Source organism: Brassica napus, chromosome A7 (genome assembly GCF_020379485.1).
Source record: "Brassica napus cultivar Da-Ae chromosome A7, Da-Ae, whole genome shotgun sequence".
Classification (NCBI taxonomy): domain Eukaryota; kingdom Viridiplantae; phylum Streptophyta; class Magnoliopsida; order Brassicales; family Brassicaceae; genus Brassica; species Brassica napus.
The window spans coordinates 25,517,202-25,531,247 of record NC_063440.1 but is presented as its reverse complement, the minus strand read 5'-3'; the positions used below and the strand labels follow the sequence as shown (position 1 = coordinate 25,531,247).

Sequence of the window (14,046 nt, the reverse complement as noted above, 5' to 3'; positions counted from 1 at the left end):
CCCTTGGTTTAAAATTAAATAAACAAACAAAAATAAATAAAATAAAAATAAAAAAGTGAAAAAGAAATTTTTTTTATAGTTTCAGATTATATGTTTTCAGATTCGAAATTTTTATAATTTTTTTTTGAAATTTTGTTTTTCGAAATTTTTTTTATTTTTTTTTCAAATTTTCTTTTTATAATTTAAAAATACTTTTTGAAACTGTTTTTAAAATTTTTATTTTTTATTTTAGTATTTATTTTTTATAAAATTTTAAACTCTAATTCTAAAATCCCACCCTTTAACTCTAAACCCTAAAGTTTGGATTAATTAACTCAAAGGGTATAAATGTATATTTACCTCTTTAATGAAACCTATTTTTGTGATTTTGAGCATTGAGTGCTATTTTGAGAACAAAAACTTGGTTTTATGCTATCCTAATATTTTTCTCTAGAATAATTAAAGACCACTTTTTTTACAACGGAAATTTGGATCATTTCTCAATTTGCGTGGCAAATCCTTGCACAAAGGCCATACTACTATTCTCTATATCATTCTAATTTTATTGGATGTCTCCGAAGGGACAATAACTAAATATCATTTTTACAAAATATTTCTGACAACAATATTATTAAAATTGAAGCATAACTAGACTTAGCTTTGATGTACCGTGTGACAATACCAAATTAAATTTTTATATTAACACTCTATAATATATCAGATAACAACTTAATTAGTCATCTAATACAACTAAAAAATAAAAAATATTTCTAAAATAAAATAACTATAAAGCTAATCGTTGCTCAAAAAGAAAAGCTAATCATACAATTTCTTAAGATTACAATCTAATAAAATCGTAGTGTATCATTTGAAAAAAATACAAACATACAGTCTTTTAAAATATTAGAATTTAATAATTATCTAAATGATTAAATAATTTTTAATTTTATTAAATAATTCTTAACCAACTTTACTAAGTAACAGTTTTTAGTTTTTGTTCTTTAAATAGCTTCCTAAGCTAACAAACTTAGGTTTTATTAAAGGGGTAAATGACAATTATATTCTTATTTATAATTTTTTCTTAAATATTTTTAAAAATTTAAAATAAAAATATTAAAAACTGAATAATAAAAAATGATTTTTTTAAAAAAATTTATTGATAAATAGAAGACTTTTATGAATGTGTATAATGTTTTACTGAACTTTTACAAAGAAACATTAGGAATGCCACATAAACATGTAACTAGACTCCTTAAATGTATTTTTATGTATATTTATAAAAATCTTCATAAATGTGTGTGACATATTCTTGAATTTAACTTATATCTATATTTAGGAAAACATATTGAATATATAACATCATCTTTATTATTATTCTTTTAATTTTTCAATCCTAATTAATCAAAAAACCAGAATAGAACTAGAACCGAATGGAATACGCAATTAGTTCGGATGTTAGCCGGTTCTCAACTGTGTTATTCAATCGAACCCGCAGAACCCAAAATAACCGAACCAAAATCAAACTGAATTTTTTAAATATTTGAACGGATCCTAAACCTCTAAAACCTATGAATCCAAGAGCCAAAATAACTGAATCGGAATCGAACCCGAAAACCGTACGTCCATCGCTAACTAAAATTATGTATTTAGTAAGGTGTTAATAAAATTAATCACACGAAGAGTATATGAAAACGCGATGAGGCCAAAAATGACTTAGATATTATAAGCTGGTGTCTTACCTTATTAATTAACATTGTTGTTATCCTTATCTTGTAAAGACGTGCGCTTATATCACAAGAATCGAAAAACATGTGTGGAAACTATCAACGTTAACCAAACATTTAATCAGGAAGCTCAGTTTCGAACCAAACCAAACTGAACCAAGAAAATTAACAGAAGCTACAGCACTAAACATTTAGGTGCTCCTTGTTTGAAGACGGTTAAATCAAAAACCAGAGGTATAGTGAACAACTGAACATACATAATCATATACGTTAACCAACAGTCCAAGATCAGGATAAACCATATGTAAATAATCAAACAAATTAAATAAGCGTGTAAGGAGGAGAGTGGAGGAAACATGAATATTAAAAAAGATAGGCATCTTACTCAAATCCCAGTGTACCTCCGTGTATAAATACCGATCACATGAATTCACATTTTCTGCATCCAGTAACACTCAAATCTTATCATACACAAACTAAAAAAAGGATGAATCCTGTGTTTTACTTCCTTCTTGCCCTAACCGCTGTTTTGGCCGCGACTGCAAACGCCGCCGGACCAATTTTCGACACTGATGGTGATGTCATATTCGGCGGCAGCAGTTACTACGTTCTCCCCGCTATCTGGGGCCCTACAGGTGGCGGCCTGACTCTCTCCTCCCTTGATGACAAGCAATGTCCTCTTTATATCCAGAAGGAAGATTCAGAGGTCGAAAGGGGTATTCCCGTAAAATTCTCAAACTGGAAGCCTAGAGTTGGATTCGTTCCCGAATCAGAGAACCTCAACATCGAGATGGATGTTGCAGCTACGATCTGCGTCCAGTCAACTTACTGGTGGGTTGCTCCGTCTCACTTGCCCATTATGACTTTTTTCATAGCGGCTGGCCCTAAGCCTGGAGAAGATTCTTCAAGGAGTTTCTTCCAGATCAAGAAAACTGGTGGATTTCATAATGGCTACAAAATTACGTTTTGTTCTGGAGATGGGGGTTGCGACGATGTTGGGATAGCTAGGGACGCAAATGGCGTTGGGCGTTTGGCTGTAGGATCTGAGCCATTCCCGTTTGTGTTCAGGAAAGCTGGTGAGACAGAGACTTCGCCCAAGACGATGTCTATTATCTGAGAGAAATCAAAGACTATACAATATCAAGAAGATAAGAGTTTTAACCTACTACTAATAATAAAACTCTTGTCTGTGTTCACTGTTTTCTTTTTTCATCAATCATCATATATGGAATAAAACATCTTTCCTTTGTTTCTTTTTTCAGTTCTCTCTCTAGTTTAAGATTCACATAACTTGGAAATTAAACAGAAACATGTTTCTTTTCCAATAACCACACATCAAAATAGATTATATAACACCACTGCACCACACAACTTTTACAGACGACGATCGGTTCATGCATATGTATATGATCGAGAGAAATTGCTGAAAACATATTTGGAAATTAAACTAATTGTATTATCATTTATTTTCATCTCCAAAATATTAAGTCACGTTGGGAGCTCAAGAACCTGTCAATAAGTTTAATAAAGCTTTTATCTATAAGGAACTTACATTGCATATAATAAATATATGCCTGAGAAAACACCCAAACATACCATGTACGGACCACGAATCAAGTATTGACGATTAATCAAAAAATTTATGAGGGCACACTCACTTACTGGTGGATTGATTAAAGCATCATTAAGCATTTCGATCCCATCCCTAATACGAACGACGAGTTCTTAAAAAAAAATTAAAGAAAGAAATGATAATCTAAATATTAAAAAGGTTCTCAAAACTATGAGTACCTATGCAATAAAATTTTCTCAAATTTATAATTTTAAACTAGAAAAATTTAATTATAAATATATAGTATTATTACGTTCATCTATATAAATTGGATAACTAAGTTTTTAAAATAAATTTAGAACGTTTCCGATAAACAAAGAAGTCAAATGATTCAATTTAATTAACATATTTAAGCGATGATAATAGAAACTAAGAATGTTACAATAAGGATAACTGCAAATTTGAAATAAATATTGAAAAAGGAGAATATTCTACTGGGTTTCTAAAAAGGCCAATTTAATATATGTATTTTTCTATTTGTCTACTATTTTCGCTTAGAGAAAGACAAACAGATGACAACTATGGATTATAATCAAAGTTCCAATTACATGTTCATTTTGGTTGGTTTGGTCAAACTGAGCTGCAATAGACACTAAAAAGAACATAAACAAATCTCGTCTGCGCCCTTTGCCACTTGTATTGTAAAAAAGGTAACATAAAACGAAGTAAAATGTTGACAAAAGAAAGAGTAAAATAATCAAACGAATGCTTTAATCTTTTAAAAAGTTTTTTGGAATCAGTTCTCATTCTTTTGAAAGATAAACTCGAAAGAAAAATATGAAATATTAAAAACAAGAGAAAAACAATCGAGCTTGACAAAAATAGATAATAAAGAAATTAAAGAAACTAGCGCAGAATATAGGAAGATATGATCGTCTTCTCAAGTATCATATAAATATTGAGTTTATAGTTCACAAGCTAATATATAAGCCTCCACTAGACATTAAAGCCGCCTCATCCAGTCACCACTGGATATACTTGTATGTTTATAAATAAACTGCAATCAACTCATATTTTCTTCATCCACCAAGCACCTAGATCATCGCAAGAAATACTAAATAATACAAACACCATGAGTCCTACGTTTTACTTCGTTCTTGCCTTAACCGCAGTCTTAGCCACAAGCACAAATGGCGCGGTTCTTGACATCGACGGTGACTTTATGTTCCGCGACAGTTACTATGTTCTCCCCGTAATCCGCGGCCAAGGCGGTGGCTTGTCTCTACGCGGCCGCGGTGGTAAGCCATGTCCTTTTGATATCGTGCAGGAATCATCCGAGGTCGATCAAGGTATTCCCGTAAAATTCTCAAACTGGAAGATCAAAGTTGCTTTCGTTCCCGAATCAATGAACCTTAACATCCAGACGGTCGTTAGAGCCACGATCTGCATCCAGTCAACATATTGGCAAGTCGGTGAGTTCGACGAGGAGAGGAAGAAGTACTTCGTGACGGCTGGTCCACAAGACTCAGGGAAGAGTTTCTTCCAGATTCAGAAATCTGGAGATGATGCTTACAAGTTTGTGGTCTGTCCTCCCGCTCTTGAGACTGGCTGTCCTAGATGCAGAAATGTAGGAATATTCGTGGATGAAATCGGCGTTAGGCGTTTGGCTTTGACCTCTGAGCCATTCTTGGTTGTGTTCAAGAAAGCCAACGTTACCGAAATTTCGTCCAAGACTATGTGAGACTTGTGTGGGAGGACAAGACTCGATCGATGTTTGCTTTGACTTATAATAAAACCTCTATGTGCATTGTTTTCCTTTGAAGATTACATATTGAATAAAATATCTCTTATCTGTTTTCTTTTCCCAATTAGCTTAACATTTACCTGAACACGGTAGAGATTTTTTTGTTAAATGTTAATCGCTATCATGAAACTCACAGAATAATTCGCTATGATGCTGACAAAATGAAATAAAATTATAATCACCATGATGCTTAGAAAATAAAATAAAAATTATAAATCGCTATGACGCCAAAATCAATTAGCCTGATCCAAATCAGTTTTTGACTGTTATAAGCGGACTTGTGGTCAACGATTGGTAGGTAAGAATAATACTACCGTGCATGGGAGTTTCCACGTATAATAAATGCGAACTGGAAATATTCGGTTCAAATAGATGGGCCTGTTATGGGCCGATATGATTAGGATCCGTCCATACTGAAACGAAACGCCTCATACTACGTTACCTTGGTAGAGAAAGTCAACTGCTTCAGATCTCCAGAAATTCAATTTCCTAAAATATAATAAAAACTTAACTGCTGACCAAACTCGTCTCACGATCTCTCAGATTTTTCCACAACCTTTCGTCTCTTTGAACTTTTCACGACTCGAAAATGGCGGAAACGATCGGCTCAGGTACGTCCCTTTTCCTCTCTATCTGAATCGAATCATTAGTCTATCAACATTTGTATGGAATCTACAACGGAATATTCTGAAACTAAAAAAAAAATATGTCGCCGATTTTGACATTGATATAGATCGAACCTGTGACCTTTTCGCTTATATCGCAGAGATGTCTGACAAATCCGCCAAAATCTTCGTCGCTGGCCACCGCGGCCTAGTCGGATCCGCCATCGTCCGCAAGCTCCATCAACTAGGCTACACAAACCTCCTCCTCCGAACGCACGCCGAGCTCGATCTCACCCGCCAAGCCGACGTCGAATCCTTCTTCGCACAAGAGAAGCCAGTCCACGTCATCCTCGCCGCAGCCAAGGTCGGCGGGATCCACGCCAACAACACCTACCCCGCAGACTTCATCGCCGTCAATCTCCAGATCCAAACCAACGTGATCCACTCCGCTTACCTCCACGGCGTCAAGAAGCTCCTCTTCCTCGGATCCTCCTGCATCTACCCCAAGTTCGCTCCCCAGCCCATCCCCGAATCGGCTCTCTTAACCGGCCCGCTCGAACCGACCAACGAGTGGTACGCGATCGCGAAGATCGCGGGGATCAAGACCTGCCAGGCGTATAGGATACAATACAAATGGGACGCGATCTCGGGGATGCCGACGAATCTGTACGGACCTAACGATAATTTTCACCCTCAGAACTCGCACGTGTTGCCTGCGCTTATGAGGAGGTTTCACGAGGCGAAAGTGAGTGGAGCTGAGGAGGTTGTGGTGTGGGGGAGTGGGAGTCCGTTGAGGGAGTTTTTGCACGTGGATGATTTGGCTGACGCGTGTGTGTTCTTGTTGGAGAGGTACAGTGGGTTGGAGCATGTGAATATAGGGAGTGGGCAAGAGGTGACGATTAAGGAGTTGGCTGAGTTGGTTAAAGAGGTTGTTGGGTTTGAAGGGAAGCTTGGGTGGGATAGTACGAAGCCTGATGGGACGCCGAGGAAGCTGATGGATAGCTCGAAGCTTGCGGCTTTGGGGTGGACGCCGAAGGTTTCTTTGAGAGATGGGCTTCGCCAGACTTATGAGTGGTATTTGGAGAATGTTTGTGCAGCCAGTAAGTGATGTACATGACTCACAGGTCAATCGGCTTTGTCACTACAAGGTGATTTATCTATCTTTGAGGTTTAAGAGTTGCTTCTTTTTTTTTTTTAATCTACATTGGGTTGTTTTCTTGTACCTGAGGAATTACATTATACTCATGTTTGATGCAACATAACTCCATGAACAAGATATGCTGTATTATTTTGTTTTCTTTTATAAAAGTATTTGGAAAGCATTGTTTTTGTGAGAAGTTATAACAAACAAAAACTATGATGAAGGATTATATAATACCAGATTCGTCTAGTGGAAAGATCACGAAAAATAAATGTAACTAATATGAAAGCATTTGAAGTTTTGAAACTAAAATGAATATCAAAACACCAGGGAATATCTCTCACTTTGCCATGAACACTTTTACTGAACTGGAGACCCTAGCTGAAAAACTTGAATCAGTACTCAACCCAATATGTGTATGATGGTATTTTGGAAATCCGGGTATAATTCAAATCAGATTTGAATCTGAATTGATATACGAAAATTTTGAAAACTAAGAAAAAATAGTATCTAAAATAAATACTTAATTTCATGATATAAAATATATGAATTCGAAGTATTAACAACAAAATCTGAAATAAGTTTGGATTCAAAATGATGAGAACCATATAGTGAATCATAAATCGACCCAATGGACTGAACAAGGCCCAATGGGCTGAATAAAAGCCTTGTACTAATAGCGTCAACAAAACGCACCGCGAATCCATGCCAAAAAAGGGTCGGCTTCGTCTCCGTCTCTCTCTCTTTCTTTCCTTAGCTCTCACTCACTTCTCAACTTCGGACACGAAAAAACTCAATTCAAAATAAATTAAAAATCAAAAAAATGCCTTCTCCTCCGGCGCCAGAGGCGGTAGTCAGCCACCGCTTCGCCGCCTTCCTCATCTGGCAATCGATCCCATCAACAGCCATCTTCCTCTTCTTCAACCTCTTCCTCTTCTCCGCCACTTCCCTCGCCTCCTTCCTCCTCACCTTCCTCGTCTTCCACGCCTCAAACCTCATCTTCTCCATCTCCCTCGCGCTCCTCTCCTCCCTGACTTCCGATTCCCCTCTCTCCCCTCTCCAATTCGCCCTCGGCCTCCTCCGCCGCCTCTCCGATCCGGACTTCCGCCGCCGCGCTCGCGTCTCTTTACGAATCGCGCTCTTCGTCTCCGCCACGGGGTTCGCCGGGTTCTGCTCCGCCGCCGTGTTCTGCTTGGAGACTGGAGAGGTTGGGAGAGTAGGGTTTAGAGGGTTTGTCACTGGCTTGCTCTACGCGGTCCTCTTCGTGGTTAAGCAGCGATGGCTGTTAGAGTTCCCAATCATTCAGGTTTTGTGATTATTGATTCATCGATTTGTTTGTTGTTGTCTTCTGCTGATTCTTTACTTTGTGTTTTTGATTTCGAACAGCGTCCACCGTTCTACAGCTTCAAGATTGGTCTCCCTTCGGCGTTAACGCAAGCTTTGAAGCTGTCGGGTGTGCTTTATGTACTGTCGACGGTAATGCTGTTGTTTCTGCTAGACTGGTCTGGTGGGCTTGTGTCGGTTTCGAGGTTCTTGGGTGAGCAGGTTATTTCTTATGCTGGGAGTTTCTGTTTGATCCTCTCTTGGGAAGTGACTCACCATATTCATCAGGTTTGTGATTCATCTACTTTCACTTGTCTTTGTTGTTTTGCGTATTTGCTTTGCTTAGTGATGTAATATAGAGATCCTTGTAACGTTTTAGTGAACTTAGTCTAGGTAATATGTAGATTGCAGAAGAGTTAGGACCTCAATGTTACTCAAGTGTTGCAAAACACCACTGTGAAGAATCTGAAAACCAGTTGCAAGTTAGCTGTTTTGGAGTTAGTGTTTAAGCTTTCATTTCAAATACACTTGCTGCCTCTACTATTGTGTCTATAGATGTGTATGATCAAACTAATAAAAATTTAATATCAGTATGCATAGAACCATGCCTTTTGTATGTACTCACTACTTTCAACATTGTGATTTGTGAGGCAGGCAAGAATATTACTCATCAGATTGTTTACTTGTCCTGAATTAGCTTTTATTATTCATTGCCTAGTGCATTGACATTTTGAATGACTTTCTCTGAGAAAGGAAACCATAAATGTTAGCCACGCTTCCAGATCTTACATACAAAAAGAGGCTTGTTGTGATTGACATTTTTTTTCCAGGTTCTGCACACAAAACGCTTTGGTTTTGCTCCTCCAAAAGGATCTGCAGCAGCAGAAACAAATCCAAGCGAGCCTCTTCTCGCTGCTTTAGAAGGGAGTCCTCCAGGTTCGCTCGAGCAGTATCTCGCGTACCTTGACCTCTACATGGTGTCTCAGAACAATGTCGACACCTGGCGTCGCGCTGCTTTCTTCGCGGAGTCCAGCGAGACTTACAAAAGAGTCATCACTCTATGCTTGAAGCCTTTAGAAGAGCTTGCCTCCAAGTTAGCTGCTGGGATAGACCACACCTTTGCTGAAATAGGTGAATCATACATCGATCCTAAATTTGGCGAATCACTCAAGTCATTCCAGGTAAAAACACAATTCAATTTTTTGTATCTGGAACGCAAAACTAATCGCTCTCTATCTGGTACATGCAGCTATATGCTTGGTGTGCTCAAACAGCCGCATCCCTCACTTCAATCTCACACAAGGAAGACAGTCTCGGAGTAGCACAGCTCTCCGGAGCAAACGCCGCCGTCGTCTCAACGCTCCTCTCTCTTTTGCTAGCTGTTGAGACGTTTATGGGGAAGAAGAACAATCTGCAATCACCGCAGCAGCTCTTGGGACCCGCTAGCATCAAATGGGCGACCTCTAGCATGGTGAGAAAAGATGTTAAGCCGATCAAGAAGAGAAGTGGGGCGCTGTACGCTCACGCGTACGCAGCTTCAGATGTTTTGAGGGTATCGATGTACCAGATTGTTTCCACGTTCCGCGATGAGATGGTCAGCAGCGACAGAACCGAGATTCTTGGTAGAGATTGGATCGGAAGCAAGAAACCGGTTTTTGGAACGAGCGAGATGTTGTTGCAGAAGCTTAAGCTCTTCCTAGAGTTCCAAGCTTAAATGGAAAAAAAGATTTTAAGAGAAAGAACAAACGAGATGTTGTGATCAAAATGTGTTTGTTACTTTAGAAAGCTTGTAACGCGATCCCTCATATATTATTTTTGGCAAAAGTTTTGGGACTATTCATATAATCTTCTCGTTAGAGTGATCTACATGATTACCTAAGAATCAAAACCTTATTCTGCCTAACTCCAAATGTGCTTACTGTTGTTCTTGTTGACGGTAGAAAAAAAAATTTGAATGTGAAATGGGCCATAGGTTTAGGCCCATGGCCCATATCGAGTGGTACGGAGATTAGCTAGGCATTGCCATTTACTAAAAGGGCGAAACCCTCCACCGCCGCTTCGAACTCTCTCTCTCTCTCTCTCACTCACTCACTCACTCTTTCTTTCTTATCTTATTATTCTTACACCTTTCGTCGGAGGAAGAACCCTAGAAATCGAATAACAAGGTAAGCTTCACTTTAGTAATCTAAGCTTTCTGATTTAGCTGAAGTGGTCAAGATCAGTTTCATTTTTTCTTTTCTAGATTCATTTGTTTTTTTTTTAATTGATTCGTGTTACTCTCTGTGTCATTGAGTATTGTCTTTCCGACAGGTTAAATAAATGTTAAAAGTACTGTCTGATAATATCAAGGAATGTATAGTAAAGACGCAACCTTTGTTCCTCTTGCTGCTTTGTTTCCTAATCATAGTGTGTTCCATATATCTACTTGATTAGACAATGATGACATGATTAGTTATTGTGTTCTTTGATACATTTGTGGAATTAAAGGTTTCACCTGTGTATGTGTGTTTTGATATAACAGATGAATAGGGAGAAGTTGATGAAGATGGCTAACACTGTCCGCACTGGCGGAAAGGGAACAGTAAGAAGGTATGTATATTTAAGTCTCTTTTACTTTCAGTTCAGCATTAGACAATGTTTATGTCCGCTAAACTTATTTGTGTTTTATGTCATTTTCAGAAAGAAGAAGGCTGTTCACAAGACAAACACCACTGATGACAAGAAGCTCCAGAGCACTCTTAAGAGAGTTGGAGTCAACTCCATTCCCGGTATTGAGGAAGTTAACATCTTTAAAGATGATGTTGTCATACAGTTCATTAACCCTAAAGGTAAAAAAAATCTCCAATCTTTTTTTCGTTTTTTTAAATGATAAATCTCTTCACTTGGGTTAATATTTATATGTTGTTATTACAGTTCAAGCCTCTATTGCTGCTAACACATGGGCCGTGAGCGGTACACCACAGACCAAAAGTAAGTGTTTTTGTATCCACATTGTTGACATACTCTTTCTCTGTTTGTGTGTATTCTAAATCTCAGAATCTGAATTTTCTTACAGAACTGCAAGACATACTTCCTCAGATTATCAGCCAACTTGGTATGCACACTACTCTCCAAGTCCTTTTCCTAACTAATGATCCTTTGTATTAAACCAATATCTTACTCTGATTATTTCAGGGACTGATAACTTGGAAAACCTGAAGAAGCTAGCAGAGCAATTCCAGAAACAAACACCAGGTGGAGCTGATATTCCAGCAACTATCCAAGAAGAGGACGATGACGATGTTCCAGAGCTTGTAGGTGGAGAGACTTTCGAGACTCCAGCTACTGAAGAAGCCGCTCAGCCCAAAGCTACTGCTTCTTAAGAGAGCTTACCAGTTCTTCGCTCCACCGTTTTTGAGCACCTTTCAGATTCTTGTTTTCTCTAAATCTTTCTTTCTTTGCGAACAGAAAGACATGTTTTTGTTATCACTTGTCCAGACACCAATGTTCCTTTTTATTAAGGTTAGATCGTTTTTTTTTTTGCTTTACCATCAGATGAGTTGTGTTCTGTCTTTTCAATCAGTTCTTGCAACGTAGCCTTACTGATTCTTGGTTCTGATTAATTTAGACTAACATTTCATCAACGTTGCATTACAATGCGCTGGTAAATCGAAAAGATTTTACATTTTTCCCATTTATTAGACATAAAAACATCATATAAGACCAGCACTAAAATGATCAAGTGTGTTCTGTTCTGTTCTCCATCTCTTCTGCTTTCTCCTGCTGCCTTAGCGTTTCATACAACGGAGCGTTACGCGTCTCTCTTAGCCACAGGCTAACCACACCGCTCAACACAGACGCAACGCCGAACACAATAAACGACATCATCGCACTCTCCCTTCCCAACGCAACTAGCAACGGAGCCGCAGACGCTCCCAACATAAACGCTTGACGCAGAAGCGAAACCGCAAAGTTCCTCACGTTCGTCGGGAACAGCTCCACCGCATAGACATATAGAACATCGTAAGCCGTCGAGGACGCCATGAAACCAACCGCCTCAACCGCAAGCTGCAGCCATTTGGCTACAGGCATGGCCTTGGTCACACGCTGGAGCGAGAGAATCGCGCAGAGCAAGCACGAGATTCCAGCTAGGTACGATGAGTTGGAGAACAGCGGACGACGGTTCATCACTCCGAGGAGGAAACTACCGATGAAAACCGCAGGAAACTCCATCATAGCGTTCACCGCGACGGTTAAGTAGAGATTGAAGTTGAGATTCTCAGCGTTTAGTTGAATCCCATAGTAAACAAAACCACTTCCAAATCCAGCCATCATAACCATCACAATCCTCTTCACCGCCCACTTCGTTTTCCAAAAGTTCTCCGAGGACGAGGTTTGATCATCTCGTCCTTGAATCGGATCGACCAAGCTAAGCTCAGCTGGGAGCTGCTTCCCGTTGAGCCTCGCGAGTTTCTTCAAGACCACCATCGCTTCTTTGTTACGTCCTTTGACGAGAAGCCATCGAGGAGACTCGTAAGCAAAGGGCAAGAGAAAGAGAGCGTATCCAAGCGGTAAAACGGATATGATTCTGTATAGGTTTCTCCATGACTTTCTCTCCAAGTAACCCATGAGGGGCAGAGATAGAAACCCTAACGTGAAGAAGAAGAAACCGTATTGGCCTACTTGTCCACGCCATTTTTTGCCGACGACCTCGGTGGCTAGCACGATGCAACAAGATCCGATGCCTGATCTGAAGAACCCGTTGGCGAAACGCAAGAACGCGTAAACCCAAATGTTTGGGGCAAAGGAGATGGCCAAAGCGGTGACAAAGGTTAGTAGACAAGAGAGAAACAGTGTCTTTTTCCGACCAAACCATGAATCAGCAAGATATCCATAAACTCCAGAACCTGTCGGAGAAAACAAAAGCCAACATGAGAATTACTTAAAGAGTAGTGTTATAAACTGATTTAATATTTTTGGACCACATAAACCGACCGAACTGAATTCAATCATTGGACGCAACTGTTTTTTACTACTTGGTACCACACCTGGAAATATATTTATGGTTAACTTTTCACGTATTCCAACGGGTTAATCAACAGAAAGTTAGAATTAAAATAAATAATTTTAGAAAACTAAAAATTAAAATGGAAGGTAAGAAAGTGTTTTAATTGGTTGGTAGATTTACAAAAACAAATATGGCGGTTTTATCCTTAATTATATGAAAAGTTATTCTAAAACTGAGTAAAATCTGAACCGAACTGAACCAAACCAAAGGGATGGTAAGACTCTCCAAACTGTAAAATACAGAATTTTAGAAACCGGGTTAAGAGCCATACCGAAAAGAGAACCGATGAAGAAAAGAGTAGATGGAAGAGCAACAAGAAACTTATGTTGACATATAAGATCCCATTCAGAAACAATAGTGTCGCTCTTTCCTCCGACCCATTCCCACTCGCTGGTACTCATTCCACACATCAAAGAGCCCTCCACGATGGCTCCAGTTGCGAGAAGCCTTGCAGCAGGTTGAGCGTCGGAGAAAATAGAGACAAGAGTGGTCTGAGCATCAAAGGTCCAAGCAATAGAGACCAAGAGAGCATGCATGATCTGAGCAAACCCAAGTGCTCCTATATGTTGCTCGATCACCTCATCAACTGTGAGTGCATACCCATTGTTGGATTGTTGTTGACTTGTTGCTTCTCCTTTCTCGGATGCTGATGAATCATTTGATATGTTTGATAGTGTCTCCGCAAGCTTGGGAGCTTCTTGTTCAGAAGGTTTCATATTTTTATGTTGTTTCAGGTGTAAAATAATCTTGTTTTTAATTTCTTGTTTTGTTGGTTTGATATGTCTTAAGTAAGCGACCGTTTATATACACATGGTCGAGCAGCGTTTTGTATCTTATTCATCACTCTCGAATAAACAATCGAATAAAACGC

General features: G+C 38.8%; 6 protein-coding genes, 1 long non-coding RNA gene and 1 other non-coding gene across 9 annotated transcripts; 5 read left to right on the top strand and 3 right to left on the bottom strand.

Annotated features, from left to right (window-relative positions):
• Nucleotides 1-461: 461 nt before the first annotated feature.
• Nucleotides 462-564, bottom strand: LOC125576838. The gene has a single exon (XR_007315262.1). It is a non-coding gene; the product is annotated as a U6 spliceosomal RNA (small nuclear RNA).
• Nucleotides 565-2,088: 1,524 nt separating this feature from the next.
• On the top strand, nt 2,089-2,958 carry LOC111199523 (kunitz trypsin inhibitor 4-like). The gene has a single exon (XM_022689619.2). It carries the CDS (start codon nt 2,128-2,130, stop codon nt 2,818-2,820), a length of 693 nt encoding a protein of 230 aa, XP_022545340.2. The 5' UTR covers nt 2,089-2,127; the 3' UTR covers nt 2,821-2,958.
• Nucleotides 2,959-4,232: 1,274 nt separating this feature from the next.
• LOC106357233 (kunitz trypsin inhibitor 4-like) lies at nt 4,233-5,109 on the top strand. The gene has a single exon (XM_013796912.3). The coding sequence runs from the start codon at nt 4,298-4,300 to the stop codon at nt 4,994-4,996; it is 699 nt and encodes a 232-aa protein (XP_013652366.1). The 5' UTR covers nt 4,233-4,297; the 3' UTR covers nt 4,997-5,109.
• Nucleotides 5,110-5,399: 290 nt separating this feature from the next.
• On the bottom strand, nt 5,400-5,942 carry LOC125576351. Its single transcript, XR_007314736.1, has 2 exons — nt 5,800-5,942; nt 5,400-5,692 (listed from the first exon to the last, which is right to left on the bottom strand). It is a non-coding gene; the product is annotated as an uncharacterized LOC125576351 (long non-coding RNA).
• Nucleotides 5,454-6,986, top strand: LOC111199314 (GDP-L-fucose synthase 1). Of its 2 annotated transcripts, none has more exons than XM_022689188.2 (2): nt 5,454-5,670; nt 5,826-6,986. In XM_022689188.2, the coding sequence occupies exons 1-2, from the start codon at nt 5,649-5,651 to the stop codon at nt 6,770-6,772; spliced, it is 969 nt and encodes a 322-aa protein (XP_022544909.1). In that variant the 5' UTR covers nt 5,454-5,648; the 3' UTR covers nt 6,773-6,986. The 2 variants fall into 2 exon arrangements, with proteins under 2 accessions (XP_022544909.1, XP_048592161.1); XM_048736204.1 differs by having other exon boundaries at nt 5,529-5,670; nt 5,793-6,986.
• A 532-nt stretch (nt 6,987-7,518) lies between these two features.
• On the top strand, nt 7,519-9,968 carry LOC106354259. The gene is made up of 4 exons (XM_013794155.3): nt 7,519-8,111; nt 8,192-8,416; nt 8,959-9,309; nt 9,378-9,968. The coding sequence occupies exons 1-4, from the start codon at nt 7,629-7,631 to the stop codon at nt 9,840-9,842; spliced, it is 1,524 nt and encodes a 507-aa protein (XP_013649609.1). The 5' UTR covers nt 7,519-7,628; the 3' UTR covers nt 9,843-9,968.
• Nucleotides 9,969-10,143: 175 nt separating this feature from the next.
• Nucleotides 10,144-11,655, top strand: LOC111199313 (nascent polypeptide-associated complex subunit beta). The gene is made up of 6 exons (XM_022689187.2): nt 10,144-10,293; nt 10,650-10,717; nt 10,808-10,956; nt 11,042-11,098; nt 11,184-11,222; nt 11,303-11,655. The coding sequence occupies exons 2-6, from the start codon at nt 10,650-10,652 to the stop codon at nt 11,488-11,490; spliced, it is 501 nt and encodes a 166-aa protein (XP_022544908.1). The 5' UTR covers nt 10,144-10,293; the 3' UTR covers nt 11,491-11,655.
• Nucleotides 11,656-11,720: 65 nt separating this feature from the next.
• Nucleotides 11,721-14,036, bottom strand: LOC111199312 (organic cation/carnitine transporter 1). Its single transcript, XM_022689186.2, has 2 exons — nt 13,447-14,036; nt 11,721-13,014 (listed from the first exon to the last, which is right to left on the bottom strand). The coding sequence occupies exons 1-2, from the start codon at nt 13,889-13,891 to the stop codon at nt 11,846-11,848; spliced, it is 1,614 nt and encodes a 537-aa protein (XP_022544907.1). The 5' UTR covers nt 13,892-14,036; the 3' UTR covers nt 11,721-11,845.
• Nucleotides 14,037-14,046: the final 10 nt, after the last annotated feature.